Source organism: Cynoglossus semilaevis, chromosome 8 (assembly GCF_000523025.1).
Source record: "Cynoglossus semilaevis isolate Cse_v1.0 chromosome 8, Cse_v1.0, whole genome shotgun sequence".
Taxonomy (NCBI): Eukaryota; Metazoa; Chordata; class Actinopteri; order Pleuronectiformes; family Cynoglossidae; genus Cynoglossus; species Cynoglossus semilaevis.
In genome coordinates, this window is record NC_024314.1 from 14432758 (window position 1) to 14446541 (window position 13784).

Here is a 13784-nt window from a genome sequence, read left to right on the forward strand (position 1 = left end):
CTTGCATTCTGTTTGTTGGAACGTTTCTGACGATGTAATATTTTTCAGACTCAAGGCTGGTTCACTCTCAGATGATGACTTCTGCGTTTTATCATAAAAAAAAGAATTATATTTCTGGGTCAAATGCTTTTTATACTGTTCATTTTTATTTAAAAATGTTTTATCCCAAGTCCTTTATACATTCCACAAGAAAGTTCTAATGTGTTTCTCAAAACGTTTTTAAATATCTTTCATTTCCAAATATTTGGCATCAAAGGAAAAAAAACACTTAAACGTAAAATAACCATCACCGATTTAAATAAAACATTCAACAAATCTTTGATTTAAAGTTTCAGGCACAGAAACATCAGAGGAGCAAAAGTTTCACCAGCATTAAATTAAACTAAATCTCCACACGCAAACAACTGAAAATTAAATATAATAAATTAAACATTTTTGTAAAAAAAAAAACTACGGAAGAATCAGTTTGTTTTTGGCAAGAAAAAGGTCCCTGCTGAGAGTGGGCGGAGCCACAGGGCATCACGTGACTTGTCAAAGCTCCGTGTTGGGGGCTCGGCTCGGTGCTCTCCCCTCACATTCCTTGTTGAAATCGCAGCCGTCCAGTAGGTGGCGTAACGTGGCACGAACATCGCGGTACAGTGGAGCGTCCTCAGATTCCAGACCTGGGAATCGAACAGGCGACTCGTTGAGAAGCAGCTGCAGGCGTGGCCCACGCTGGCAGTCGTACAAGACAAAAAGAAGGTTGGCAGCGTACGGGACGATACGGCTGCTGCGGAAACTTCGACCTGTTTTTTAAAAAAAAAAAAAAACACTGAGCAAAGTGTCAGAATTTAGGTGATATAGTCAGGAGGCGGGGCTTCTCACCGTGCTGGGTGTGGTAGTTGTTGGCAGTGGGCGGAATCTTGTCTTTGAAGAGTCCCAGCAGGGACAGGAGGGGGAGAAGCGTCTCGGCGTGACCGACCAGGATGGAGGCAGGTTCAGGTGCAGCGTCAGTCGACCTGAACAATCAGACGTAATCCAGGTCTAAACCAGTTGTTTTTTTATTAAGTGGGAAAAAATACTATTAGACTTCTTTTGACATGTCCTGACCTGCGGGGACGTCCTGCCTTGTCCAGTGTCCTGAAGACATGATGGAAGAGCGAGCAGCTGGACAGGCCGTTGATCACATGACCGTGGAAACGTTTCCAAAACTGCTTCAAATCTGACTTGAACTCCAGCACCTGTCAACAGACAGCGATCACAGGTCAGAGGTCACTGTGAGCCGCCATCCACCCGATGATATCACCCACCTTGGCGTCGTCCTCTTGGAACAGGAAGCACCAGGGAGAGTGCAGGGTTTTGATTGACAGCTCGTATGAGCACAGGAAGAAGGCGGCTTCCACCAGATCTACGGGTGACACAGAGGGACAAACTTCACCACTGCCACTCACTGTGAACACTGTGGCTCAACGGTCGACGACAGCCAGCCTGATGGGGAAGTTAAACTGGACTAACTTATCACCCTGTTCCTGCTCATTAGAGGAAAAGCAATTTCTTGTCTGGTTCTTGTTACGTTTGCCCATTCTTAGGTTCATGTTTTCCATTCCTGGCTAACATTTAGCTATTAGTAGGTAAGGTTTGAGCTATATTGTGTGTGTGTTTGTTCTGGACTCTGTCACTGCTCTCTGATTCCAGACCTGGGGTGAGGCGGTGTCGGGGGAGACCCAGCTTCTCAGCCACCCTCCTTCTCACCGCCTCCATCTCCTCCCCATGTTTGAACTTCTCCACTTCCTGCAGTGCCGTGCGGTTCTTCTCGACGCCTTCCACGTAGCTGCTGCAGCGCTCAAAGAATCGAAGCAGCTCATCGTCCACCTGGTGGCTGAACTGCACATCTGTTGTTAGAGAGAGCAGAGACAGGTTTCACCAGGTTAGTCCTGTTGGTGAGGTATCAGTTCATACTGACTAGCTAAAAGCCAACTGACTAATTAGCAAGCCTTTCACTTCCTGTTGGTTTTCTGTTGCTAAGTCACTTACTTTTGTTTCACATTATTTAATATCCACTTCCTTTGTGTTCATCAAGTCTTTTTCTATTTTTTTTCTTTTTCACTTAGGAACTTCCTGTTTCCTCTGGTATAGCATGTTTAGGCAAACATAACTGTTTCAACTTTGGTTAGACTAATTTGAAATATGTTTTGGTTGTCGTGGCAGTTTCCTGTTACTGAACTGAGTATGTTGTTGTCGTTTGGACTGTTACTGAAGGATTTCCTTTCATTTCCAGGTCGCTGAAACACCTACGTCTACTCACCGCCATCTTCTGGCCGCTGCAGACCTTCCTGAAACGCCTGGACACTGCTCACACAGCGGTGTTTGGAGCTGGTCAGGAAGCTCACTCTCCGCTCTCTCACATTCTCCTGCGACAGCAGGTCTGGAAACAAGACGGCCAGACGCCGCGCTAGCTGACGGAGGTCGTCCCAGCCCTTCGCCACCAGCTGACCTGAGAAAGAAAAGGACCAGACTTGAACACCCAGTGCAATGATAGGAAGATTAAGGTGAGCACCCCCTCCTGTTTAAAAGTGGAAATAACAGTGTGTCTGTGTGTGTGTGTATATATATATATATATATATATATGTGTATATATATATGTATATATATATATATATATATATATGTGTATATATATATATATATATATATGTGTATATATATATGTATATATATATATATATATATATGTGTATATATATATATATATATATGTATATGTATGTGTTGCCCCTACATACATATACATACATATATACGTATATAAATATGTATATATAGACATATATACATACATATGTATATATATATATATATATATAGACATATATATATATATACACATATATAAACAGCAGTTTTCCGACTTAGTTACCGTCCATGTCCTCCTTGTACCACATGTCCCAGCGACGCCAGGAGCCAGGGGAGCCTCTGGAGGCTTCTGCCCGAACCAGGTCGCTCAACTTCTGGATACGGCGAATGTTCTTGGCGGTCGGGAATCGGGTGCCGTGGCGGATAACAGCGGTCAGGTGAACCGGGGAGCAGCGCTCGTTAAGCGGAGGCTTGAGGACGGACGGGTCGACGGAGTAAACGTCCCGCAGCAGGTGCGGGTTGACGTCCTCGTAGCGGGTCTTCGTGCCAAAGAAAGCCGCGATTGGAGGGATGTCCTGCGGCGCTACAGAGGAGCAGCAGAGACGGACAAAAAGCATGCCAACAGCCGCCAAGAGGAGCCTGTCAGCGGGCACCAAAGCTGGGAACATGTCTCTACCGCGTCCCGCTCCTTTGTTTACACTGTTGATGTTCCGGGTACAAGTGAAGCGGAACTTCCGGTATTGTCCCGCCCCTTCCCTGCAGCCAACCTATCAAATAATAGGGATTTATATATAGAAATAATACTTGACTTCATTTTACGGTAGCTATAAATAGTAGTGTAATAACATAATTATTACACATTTTTAGTTTCGAATTTCAAATATACAGGTGTAATTTAAGAACACGATTATAAATATCAGCAAACATTTCCAATATTTTTCAGCGACTGAGACATGCGTGCTGGACGGGTCATTGCTGTGACTGAGTGACTGACACATTTCTGCCCAATCACATAGCAGGAGAGATGATGAAGATGGAACTCTTTTATATCAAATATCATTCGTTTGACCTGGTCGTCCAACATTTTCAAAATGAATGGTTCCCTTAACCAATCAGATTTTGAGTTGGCATCAAACTGGCATATCAAGGCCTTCTAACTGGACCAGAGTTACGTTGGCGATCTGAGTGATTTGATTGGACAGTCAGAGAACAGAGTTTCATTCTTCAGCCTGAAGCGATTTCAAACTTATTCCATAGATATGACAGGATGGACTGAACGGAGATAGAGCTGGAACTCGTGGATAATCTGTACGACAGAGTCACTGAACTCATCTTCATCTTCAACAGGAGGAGGAGGAGAAGGAGGAAGGGCACAACAGGAAGGAGGAGGAGGAGGGATCATGCACAAATATTAAGTTAAGGTGAGTGAAATACATTTTGTAATTGTATTATGTTCTTGATTGATGTTTGTTGATGTGGCAGCTGTGGCTGAATTGTGATTGGTGGGTTTGTTGCTTTAGTAACGACCCCAGTCATCTTGGATGAGACATACAGTACAGTGAGTGTTCGCTGATGTTTCAACATAAACCCCGGAGCCTTTCAGTGAGTTCTCATTTGACTTTATTATTTCACCACCATCGCTTCACCAAGCATCAACGGCCAACGGTTATCGTGAGGTCGAGAGGTGATGATGTCCACAGACCGGCTCAGAAGTACTCCGTGGGGTTGCTCTTGTCACACATCTGGACGTGGACGTGTGAGGTGATTCCAGGGTAAACGCTCTGCATGGGCAGCATCACGCCGATCCTGTTGCCCTTGGTCACCGTCCCTGAGGTGCGGTCTGGTCTGACGTAGAACAGCTTGAAGCACAGACCTGCAGGAGTATGACCATCAGTAACCAATCACATGATCAATGAGTCCACTGACTGGAGAGGACCCACCTTCGCCCGCCAGGTTGATGCCGCTGTTGATGGCTGCCTTCTTGGGGTCGGTGTAGACGGTGAGAGCCCCGTTCAGAGTCACGTCAAAGGGAGCGTAGACCACCGACCCGTCTGAACACCTGATGTCCAGACCTTTGTGATCCCGACCACCCCTGGACCGTCACACACACACACACAGCATTAGACATTGTGATGAGATGCAGTAGTAATTTGACTGAACTTAGTCCTAGTCCTGATCTGTCATGTCTTCAGTCCTCCATACATTGATGTTGTCATATGTTTCTCGACTACGTATCCCAGAGTGCACCTGCACATGTACTTTACCGTCTGGCGCCGTAGTGACCTTGTCCCCAGGTGTCACTCATCCTCCTGTCGTTGTTGGCATTGCCGGCACACAGCTGACCAAACCTCACGGCCTGACACACACTCAGCAGAGCTGCACAAAAACACACACACATTAAAACAAACCAAAATCAGGATCAGAGTGAAACCAGGAGCTGGTCTCTGGTTCTTACCGAGGGCTGCAATCAAACGTCTCATCTTGATCTGGTCTGGATCTGGTCTCTGGTTCACTTCCTGAGTTGCCTTTTATCATGCGAACATTTGCACACGCAGGAAAATCCAGGAGATTTCACAACTAGTGGAACTTTACCGGACTCTGGACTCAAACAACATCTGTTTACTGGACCTTTGCCCCAGTGATGTCACTGCTTGGTTTTTTGTTGTGTTCTTTGGTATACACGGCCGGATTATGGACTAGGTGGGCAGCTTCTGGAACATTCCATTTGGTGGGCGGCAGAGATGTCCGTCTGGTTGCCTGTCAAGTTCTAATGATTTGAACTGAACATTCTAAGATGGTGGTGAAACCACTGTCTGACTCCTGATGAAGTGAATTCTGTCTTCAAGTCCCAAAATGTTCTCTGGCAGATCACCATGCAGACTATTCCTGTGGCGACGCCTGGTGGAGTGGGGGTGTGATTCACAGTATTATTAAATAGCTGTGTCTTTTGCTTGATTTTCTAAAGAAAACAAAAACTGAACTTTTCCCCCATCCACTTTAGAAAGGTTATTTCTCTAAAAACAAAACCACCTAAACATTTTTTGATAATTTGATATTTTATTTCCTAGAATAATAAATGGAAGAGTAAAATTAAATCTACTACAAATTCTTATAAATAAACACTTTTTTGACAAATGTATTCTTGTCTAAAGACTTTACACAAATGTAACATCACTAGTTCAATATGTAACCAGCTCTGATGAGTCACGACGTCTCAGTCCTGCACAGAGATGTTGTCAGTTGAGCATCAGTCCTTCGCTGACTGGCATGTTGATGTGGGCAGTCAGCAGGGGGCAGCCTTTTCCCTCGTGCAGGACAAACACTTTGATGATGTCAGAGATGCCCTTGTCGCTGGTGCATTCTACCAGGGTCTCCACAGGGTAGATGAGCCCAGGTACCAGCAGCGGGATCCTCAGGTACGGGGTTCTCATCCGGTACAGGTTCTCGTCATACAGGAAGCTAATGGCGAGGTTCATGACGGGCCGACATGCCGCCGTGTTCTGCATGTTCAGGGTCAGTTTAAAGGTCGGACCCAGACCTTGGACCACGGCGTTCATCTTGAGCGGCTCAGACAAGCTGGACGACATGGGAGTCAGGCTGGACTCCAGGGCCTTCACGTAGGCTTTGGCAGCGGCCAGTCGCATCCGGCTGAGGTCCATATAGAAGGCGCGATGCATGGCCACGCCATTCTCCCTCTCGCGTAGAGTCTGGTCCACGTACAACTTGGTCTTTTTGGGCACATTGAGACGGACACTTTGGGCCAGCGGTGGACCAGGCGTGCCGTCCCGGTCATCGAAAATTGCTGTCCTCTTTAAAATCTTCACCATCAGACCGCCGCCCTTGGTGGTCATTATCAGTGTACCGTCTTCACGTCCGTAGCGGCCAAAGCAGATGCTGGTGACCACATCAGGCGTTTTAATGTTGCTCAGCAGGTTCTTGTCCCGGTACAGATGAACCTCACAATTAGCCAGGCCCACCAGGACACCCTGGAAACCTCGTGTGGGGAGGTCCATGGCAGCCATGGTGATGATTGGAGCAGGAAGGGTGGTCCTCCAAAGCTTCTTTCCGTACGAACACAGGAGTACAGTATTTGGTCAACGCCATCTTCAGGCGTCTAACGGCCCACAGACCCAGTTGTACCTTTTGTGTGAAGCCCTGCAGACTTTCATCCGTGCAGCCCACCACCACGTTCTTCCCGACTCTGACCAGCCCGACAGGGTGAGATGAGAGTTCCATGCTGTATTTTGGTTTGTCTGAGTCCCTGAGAAAGAGAAGAAAACAAGAAAAGATGGGAGAATGTGAAGAACCTCCACCCTGGATCTGACTCGGATCAGAGCAAACGACCCACCTGCGCAGGATGTAGATGTTTCCATTGCGACAGGCCACCGTGATGCGGAACTCCACATCAAACTGCCCCGTCACGTCTATCATGGTGGGAGGAGCTGGCAGGGACATCTGCCACAGAGGATCAGCATTCGTTCAGATCTTTGAGGTGGACGACAAAGACAGCGAGGACAATGACTCACCTTGGACAGGATGATGAAGGCCTCAGGGTCCAGGACGTAGACATTGCTGCTCTCCGTCCCGATGACTAGACAGCTGACTCCGTCCTCGTCGGCGGTGCTCTTCTTTAACGTCCCGACACAGGTGATGACGGTCTGACATGAGGGAAAAGCAGCAGGTGAAAAATCCCACAGTCTGGACTTCAGGATTACAGTGACATCATAAAGCAGGTCTTACCTGACGCTTGATTGGCTGTTGTTTGTGTAACTGGACAAACTCATCCATTTCATCAGTTTCTAAAGAGAGAAACCGCAGGGAGCGTACAGACAAGGGAACGTCCGCCTTCTTTCTGATGCCCTCCAGCATCTCCTTCATGGTCAGTGGATCGATCTGACCTTCCTTCACCTGCTGCCACACATCCTAACCAATCAGAGCATCACTGTGAGTCACAAGTGCGATCCTCAGAGGAATGACATGCATCCAGAAACCCACTTACCTGCTCCACAGGGTTGACCTCCAGCCCAGGCAGAGTGAACTTGAAATATGGCCTCAGGTTCTTGTAGACATAAATGCAGGGTCCAGACGCAACTGCCACGGCCGGGATTCGTGGTTCATGCAGATCCATGAAGAAGGCGACAAGGCCGGTGGGCAGGTCCAGCAGGGTGCTCTCGCTGAGCAGCGCCGTGCCCTGGAACACCTTCAGCTTCATGCCAGACAAGCCCGATCCCAGGTCTCCGACCACTAACCGACTCTCGCCATCACCGCTCAGGTCTGCCAGGTCCACACATGAGGAGAACGTGTAGAGACCTGCCACCGGGTCGTAGTGAGCGTCCAACCACTTCCCTCCATCACCACTCACTTCAGACATGTTGAGACCAAATCCAGCGTCACACACACATCAACAGCGGAAACCAGAAGGTTCTCTACAGGTGAGATACACACAACAGAGATGATTCACTTATTGTTCTTACAACTTAGAACAAGCAGTAGAACAATTCTTTGCCATTTATTCTTGTCTATATTTTAATTACTTTATAAACACTGTTATTATAAAGTTTTAATATTATCTGTACTTATTGTGAATAATATGTCCTAGTGTTCTAAGTTTACATTGTTCTCTCGACTGGTATAACTGGTTCTTATTCTTCTGTAGATTTTGGCTCTAAAATCCAAATTGAATCTCTATTCTTTTGAGTAATTTTCTGTCGTTTTGTCTTATTATTTGTTACTGACTTAAGTAAAACATATCGACCTAAGCTCATCACTCCGAGAAAATCAGTCGATTGTTTGTTTGTTTTTTTACATTGTATTTTACCGACGTAAACCGTCCGCTGATCTCACCGTCGTCATGGAAACGCGTTTCGCGTCTCGTTGCTCCTGGCGTTGCCTTGTTTGTTTATCACAAAGGAAATACGAGGGTTTTTTTTAATCAAGTAATTCAACGTTGCTTGTCTTAGGTCGAAAAAATGAGCAGCGACAGAAACAGCATCAGATTATCCTGCAGTTTTGCTAATCTGAAGCGGATCTGCGTAGTGTCCCACTGCTATGACATCATAAACACCCGACCAAACCTTTGTTTTCCAATATTCGGCGTTGAACTCTTAGTTAAATGTACAAACCATATATATACTTTATTTTCTGTATTATCTATATCGTAAAATAATTTATATATTTTTATTTTACTTTTTTTGCTTTAGGTCAAAGTCTCGCGTGGGTTTCTTACTTTCACGAAACATACCAGTTGCGTGACGTTTGTGTGAGCTCAAGTTTTGATTGGTTCAGCGTATGCAGTTTAAAACTAGCCCGCGGAGCTACCGGCTAATGTAATGTTGGTGACATTTTATCGTAGTTTTAATACTTAATTCTGAGTAATGTTTTAATGAATACTCTTATTGTTGAAGCACTGCGTTCAAAGTGAGTCGCGATCTGAATCTCCGTCACGTGAGTGTTTTCTTCTATCAGTCACGAAAGAAGCGTCAGTAATGTTTGTTAGCAACTAGTGGCTAATGCTAACATCAATCTTAGGGCTAGGTTTTAAACAGCGGCTGTTTACTTTACAGACTGAGAATTATTATTATGTTGTAATCATAAATAAATTGTTTTAACTAAAGGCTAAAGATATATACCTGAGCCAAAACTCACAACGTAACTCCTGAAAATAATATTAGCACAAACAAAAACCTCACAATAACCACAAAAAAAATAACTTTTTTTGTGGTTATTGTGAGGTTTTTGTGATATTTTGCAGAGTTACGAGGGTGGTTCGAGCTGTTCCTAACTTTATATATGACATTTAATATGTCAACGCCAGAGTATATGTAGCAGTTTGGAGAAGGCTAAATAGTTCTGTGTGTTTGTTGACAGATAATGAGTTCTTGTTTAGCCGGGAAACCGGAGAGATTGGGACCAGTGGAGGTGGAAGACATAAGAAGAGCTCTTCATGGAGACTTTTCTGCTCAACAACCACAGGTACATTTAGGTCCCACAACTAACATGTTTAGTTGTAAGACCTGGTTTTTGTGGTCTGTGGTGTTCGTCCTCTTTTGTGGTACTGTTGTGTTCATGGGGCTGGATCACACATAACTTTGGTGTTCTTGTTACCGTTGTGCTTATGTGTTTCTCTGCAGGACAGTGATCAGTCCCAGTCAGAGAACCTGCAGGTTTTCCTGAGAGTGAGACCCTTCACTGCGTCAGAGAGTGACAGTGGAGAGTCACAGGTGACGCACGTTTCATCACGTCATGAGATTCCTGAAATCCTGACACTCTTAGTGAAGACTTAAATGGAAAAACCTGTTGTTTTGTTTCTGTAGGAGTGTGTAACCATCGAAGGATACAACACCGTTGTCCTGAAAGCACCTAAGAGCTGTCAATCTGGCCGTCAGAGTGACAAGTCCCTCCCACAGACAGCGCAGAAGTTCACCTTCACACAGGTGAGTGTGAAACATCAGCCAGGTGATGCTGTCAAAACTGAATTGAACCATAAACAAACGTTAGCCAAAAGATCACTCATGCTTAGAAACCAAAAGCTAATGGAAGCTATCGTAGGTATTTATTATCTGCGATGTCGCCAAATGTTTTCTCAAAAATATCAGAATGGTTCTACCATTACTTTGTCTCTTACTGTATTTTGGTTTTTGAAGGTGTTTGGTCCAGAGGCCAAACAAAAGACAGTGTTTGAGCATTCTGTCCGTGGACTGGTCCGAGATGTTCTGGATGGAGGAAACTGTCTGGTGTTCACCTATGGAGTTACCAATGCTGGGAAAACCTTCACCTTCCTCGGTCAGAATCCATTAAAGCGATCTCTTAACTCCTCCCAAACCAAAGTCCATAGAGAAAAGCAGTGATTTAATTTTACTACTCACAGTAGCTGTTGCCTTCATGGGTAAGATCTGCTGGTGTTATTTCATTCAGTCAGTGTTGGAAACCCTTGCTTCACAAACTGACCACAGGAGGCAGCTGTGGCCCAGCAGCTTCAGTGTCTCTGTGAGCTAAAATGTGTAATTTTCTGTATGGATTTCAGTGGGCGAGAAAGCAGTAAACAGAACACTGTGCTATCGTTTTCACTTCTTCATTTGTTGGACTTTTGTGTTGACCTCAGGTCCGGATCATGACTCGGGTCTGCTGCCCCGCTCTCTCTCCGTCATCTTCAACAACATCGAGGGTCGTCAGTATGAACGCAGCGACCTGAAGCCTCAGCGCTGCAGAGACTTCACAAGACTGACGCCAGACCAGCAGGTGGCAGAGAGCAACAGCAGGAAGAACCTGCTGAGACTGTTCAAAGAGGTGACATATTTACACAAGCACACACTAACACACACACACACACACATGTGTTTCTCAAAGTGACACTTTTTTGTTCTTTTGCAGAGTGACAAAAATCTTTCGTCAGGAAGATCAACGATTCTTGAAGGTCTCTAAGTCTGACTTCTTCTAAAACTTTAAAAATGGAACACAGTGGCTGTAACCCTGACCCTGTGTCTCTCTCTCTGTGTGTGTGTGTGTGTTTCCAGGCTCATCCCTCAGCAGCGACAGCAGCCTGAACAGCGTCTCTGACGACAGTTTCTGTTTAGATGTAGATTCCAACGTGCGCTTTTCTGTCTGGGTCTCGTTCTGTGAGATCTACAACGACAACATCCACGACCTGCTGGAACAGGTGGGACATGCTGAGTTTTTTTAAACAACTGAATTCTAGTAAACTGTCATCATAGTAAACACACAGTGCTGTTCCATCTTAACATCACTAACACCGGAACAGAGGGATCTACATTTGGAATCACTGGACAAGAAAAAATTAATAAACTGAACACCATGAATATTTGACTGGTAATTGTTAAAAGATAAAATCCATACAGTGATGTAGAATATTCATACAGAATCATGAAATGAAATATGGCAAGATCTGTAACAGAGTACTTGCAGAGTATAAACTGCAGGGGGCAGTCAAAATTGTTTACACTATTGTGTTCATCAAGTCGTGGTGTGTCTCAGCTCCTCTGGTGTGGTCTGGCTGGTTTAGGTCATTAGTCACCTTCTGACAGACCAGCTGAGACACAAACAAATGTTTAACTATTTCCATTTTCACCAAAGTCCAAAGAGAAAGAAAAAAGGAAGAGAAACACAGGCCTCTGGAGACTTAGTGACTGAGGACAAACCTGATTGACAGCTGCTGTGTCCCTTTGTGGACACTGGTGATGGACACACAGTGACCATCAACATGAAACAGACTCTGATAATGTTTTTGTTTACTTGATGGTGACATCCAGGTTCCCGGAGGACACCACAAGAGGACAGTGCTGCGTTTGTCTCAGGATGTCAAAGGAAACTCTTTCATCAAAGGTAAAACTACAGACAACATCAAAGATGGACCCAGTCCCCGGCTGGTGTTTTCATCGTCCAATCACTGCAACAGGATTCTTCTGGATTAGGCTGACTATTGTTCCTCTGCTTGTTGACCTGTCTGTGTGTGTGTGTGTGTGTGTGTGTGTATATGTATGTGTGTGTGACAGACCTGCGCTGGGTTCATGTGACCAGCTCTGGAGAGGCCTACAAAGTGATGAAGATTGGCAAGAGAAACCAGAGTTTCTCTGCCACAAGACTGAACCAGTTGTCCAGCAGGAGGTCAGTTTTACACACCTGACCTCTGGGCAGAGAGGAGTCTTTGTGCTATTCCTCTTTTGGCCGTACGATGGCACCAGAGTCTCATATGTTCTTTCTGTCATTGTCTGCAGCCACAGCATCTTCTCCATCAGGATCATGAGGGTGGAGGACGGCAGCATTCCCAGAGTTCTGGGCATCAGCGAGTATGAGTCACTTCACCTCCTCCCCGCTGTGTGACATCACTGTGATGTCACTGGTGTTGTGTCTGAAAGATGTTTTTATTTCAAGATTGTTAGCCGTCTGAAATCATCTTTGTGTGTGTGTGTTCAGGTTGTCTCTGTGCGACCTGGCCGGTTCAGAGCGCTGCTCTCGGACTCAGAACACAGGAGAGAGACTGAAGGAGGCAGGAAACATCAACAATTCTTTGCTGACGCTGGGGAAGTGTATCAATGCCATCAGACTCAACCAGAACAACAAGTAAAAACAACCACTGCAACCAGTGTCTCGTTCACACTGCGTCTGTGTCTCTCTGTCTGTGGGTGTGTTCTGTCTGTATGCCCTGTCTCTGTCAGTCTCTCAGTCAGTTCCTGTCCCTCTGTCTCTTCAGGGTGCAGCACCACGTTCCCTTCAGAGAGTCCAAACTCACCCACTTCCTGCAGTTCTTCTTCTCTGGTGCCGGGCGTGTCTGCATGGTCGTTAACATCAACCAGAACGCCTCATGTTTTGACGAGACGCTCAACGTCCTCAAGTTCTCCGCCTTAGCTCAGAAGGTATACACACACACATACACACACCCCTCCCCCCACGAACCCACTCAGCCAACACTGACACCGACGTCTCCATCCAGGTGGTGGTGTTGAACGCAAGGCCCGTGGTTCCAGACGCCTCCTCCAACAAGTCAGCAATGGAACTGTCGATGGTCATTGATGACCAGGAGGGCAAAAACGTTACAAGGTGGGGCAGGAGGAGCTCAATCATGGCCTGGGAGACCACGCTGGAGGACGTGCTGGAGGACGAGGATGAAGAAGAAGATGATATGGAGGAGGAGGAGGAAGAAGAGGAGGAGAGCGTGCTGGAAGGAACCGTGCTGGAGGCAGGTGCTGAGGAGGAGGAAGAGGAGGACCGGACCATGGAGGAAGAGCAGAAGGCAGGAGGAACTTCTTTTAGAAAGCATTCAGCTGTGTACCACTAGGATGTTGCTGACGTTTGGTTACAGTTTAAATGACTTTTTTAACTCCAGTTATTTACACATCTTAGCTTTGTAATTGTCCATTTGAAGCTAGCTACAGGCTAACTATACTTCTGACGTTTTCTTGACATAAACCTGCGTGTAATCTCTGACTCTTTATGCCAACTGCAGATGAGTGTAATTAGCCATGTGGCTGCTGTTGACCTTTCTTTAGCTTTAATTTGGCTGTTGTTTATGTGTGTGTGCAGTCCGGACACCAGGCGGCGCTGCGTTTGGTTCTGGAGACTCAGATCAGAGAGGAGGTCAGTGCGGAGTTCATGGAGCTGTTTAGAAACATGCAGAAAGACTACAGGTGGGTGACATCATGGTCATGTGACCTGA

At 45.9% G+C, this 13784-nt stretch overlaps 4 protein-coding genes and 1 long non-coding RNA gene across 8 annotated transcripts in view; 2 read left to right on the forward strand and 3 right to left on the reverse strand.

The window, feature by feature from the left end:
* Nucleotides 1-124: 124 nt before the first annotated feature.
* On the reverse strand, nucleotides 125-3319 carry minpp1b (multiple inositol-polyphosphate phosphatase 1b). The gene is made up of 7 exons (XM_008314969.3): nucleotides 2898-3319; nucleotides 2285-2473; nucleotides 1677-1871; nucleotides 1290-1387; nucleotides 1090-1220; nucleotides 865-998; nucleotides 125-785 (listed from the first exon to the last, which is right to left on the reverse strand). Exons 1-7 carry the CDS (start codon nucleotides 3280-3282, stop codon nucleotides 532-534), a joined length of 1386 nt encoding a protein of 461 aa, XP_008313191.1. The 5' UTR covers nucleotides 3283-3319; the 3' UTR covers nucleotides 125-531.
* On the forward strand, nucleotides 1383-2397 carry LOC107988867 (uncharacterized). The gene is made up of 3 exons (XR_001760377.2): nucleotides 1383-1610; nucleotides 1777-1906; nucleotides 2258-2397. It is a non-coding gene; the product is annotated as an uncharacterized LOC107988867 (long non-coding RNA).
* Nucleotides 3320-3902: 583 nt separating the features above from the next.
* The window catches only part of kif20bb (kinesin family member 20Bb), a 15867-nt gene continuing 5985 nt past the window's right edge, over nucleotides 3903-13784 (forward strand). Inside the window, exons 1-15 of one of the 3 annotated variants that reach the window (XM_017034295.2) lie at nucleotides 3903-4035; nucleotides 9482-9586; nucleotides 9745-9834; nucleotides 9928-10047; nucleotides 10258-10396; nucleotides 10716-10900; nucleotides 10985-11027; nucleotides 11128-11270; nucleotides 11881-11953; nucleotides 12124-12235; nucleotides 12346-12417; nucleotides 12545-12691; nucleotides 12822-12984; nucleotides 13062-13361; nucleotides 13652-13755. In XM_017034295.2, the coding sequence (XP_016889784.1) occupies nucleotides 9485-9586; nucleotides 9745-9834; nucleotides 9928-10047; nucleotides 10258-10396; nucleotides 10716-10900; nucleotides 10985-11027; nucleotides 11128-11270; nucleotides 11881-11953; nucleotides 12124-12235; nucleotides 12346-12417; nucleotides 12545-12691; nucleotides 12822-12984; nucleotides 13062-13361; nucleotides 13652-13755 (1793 nt within the window). In that variant the 5' untranslated portion in view covers nucleotides 3903-4035; nucleotides 9482-9484. Of the gene's footprint in view, nucleotides 4036-7907; nucleotides 8047-8919; nucleotides 9059-9481; nucleotides 9587-9744; nucleotides 9835-9927; nucleotides 10048-10257; nucleotides 10397-10715; nucleotides 10901-10984; nucleotides 11028-11127; nucleotides 11271-11880; nucleotides 11954-12123; nucleotides 12236-12345; nucleotides 12418-12544; nucleotides 12692-12821; nucleotides 12985-13061; nucleotides 13362-13651; nucleotides 13756-13784 lie in introns of those variants that run through there. The other 2 variants (XM_025057634.1, XM_008314963.3) reach the window with 2 other exon arrangements.
* On the reverse strand, nucleotides 4217-5227 carry lect2.1 (leukocyte cell derived chemotaxin 2, tandem duplicate 1). Its single transcript, XM_008314968.3, has 4 exons — nucleotides 5070-5227; nucleotides 4879-4990; nucleotides 4555-4706; nucleotides 4217-4487 (listed from the first exon to the last, which is right to left on the reverse strand). Exons 1-4 carry the CDS (start codon nucleotides 5092-5094, stop codon nucleotides 4321-4323), a joined length of 456 nt encoding a protein of 151 aa, XP_008313190.1. The 5' UTR covers nucleotides 5095-5227; the 3' UTR covers nucleotides 4217-4320.
* On the reverse strand, nucleotides 5373-8021 carry bbs1 (Bardet-Biedl syndrome 1). 2 transcript variants are annotated; one of them, XM_025057637.1, is made up of 6 exons: nucleotides 7614-8021; nucleotides 7355-7537; nucleotides 7141-7272; nucleotides 6963-7069; nucleotides 6755-6875; nucleotides 5373-6681 (listed from the first exon to the last, which is right to left on the reverse strand). In XM_025057637.1, the coding sequence occupies exons 1-6, from the start codon at nucleotides 7983-7985 to the stop codon at nucleotides 5851-5853; spliced, it is 1746 nt and encodes a 581-aa protein (XP_024913405.1). In that variant the 5' UTR covers nucleotides 7986-8021; the 3' UTR covers nucleotides 5373-5850. The 2 variants fall into 2 exon arrangements, with proteins under 2 accessions (XP_024913405.1, XP_024913404.1); XM_025057636.1 differs by having other exon boundaries at nucleotides 6755-7069.

Excerpts from the sequence above, each read along its gene's own strand:
- bbs1 (XM_025057636.1), bottom strand. The coding sequence starts at position 7,985 with ATGTCTGAAGTGAGTGGTGATGGAGGGAAGTGGTTGGACGCTCACTAC. Across the intron at positions 7,273-7,354 it reads AACAGCCAATCAAGCGTCAG|ACCGTCATCACCTGTGTCGG; the intron begins GTAAGACCTGCT and ends CCCTCATGTCAG. Across the intron at positions 7,070-7,140 it reads CCTTCATCATCCTGTCCAAG|ATGTCCCTGCCAGCTCCTCC; the intron begins GTGAGTCATTGT and ends CCTCTGTGGCAG.
- minpp1b (XM_008314969.3), bottom strand. The coding sequence starts at position 3,282 with ATGTTCCCAGCTTTGGTGCCCGCTGACAGGCTCCTCTTGGCGGCTGTT. Across the intron at positions 1,388-1,676 it reads CCGACACCGCCTCACCCCAG|ATCTGGTGGAAGCCGCCTTC; the intron begins GTCTGGAATCAG and ends TGTCACCCGTAG. Across the intron at positions 999-1,089 it reads AAGGCAGGACGTCCCCGCAG|GTCGACTGACGCTGCACCTG; the intron begins GTCAGGACATGT and ends CTGATTGTTCAG.
- lect2.1 (XM_008314968.3), bottom strand. The coding sequence starts at position 5,094 with ATGAGACGTTTGATTGCAGCCCTCG. Across the intron at positions 4,991-5,069 it reads ACGTTTGATTGCAGCCCTCG|CTCTGCTGAGTGTGTGTCAG; the intron begins GTAAGAACCAGA and ends GTTTTTGTGCAG. Across the intron at positions 4,707-4,878 it reads GGTCACTACGGCGCCAGACG|GGGTGGTCGGGATCACAAAG; the intron begins GTAAAGTACATG and ends GTGACGGTCCAG.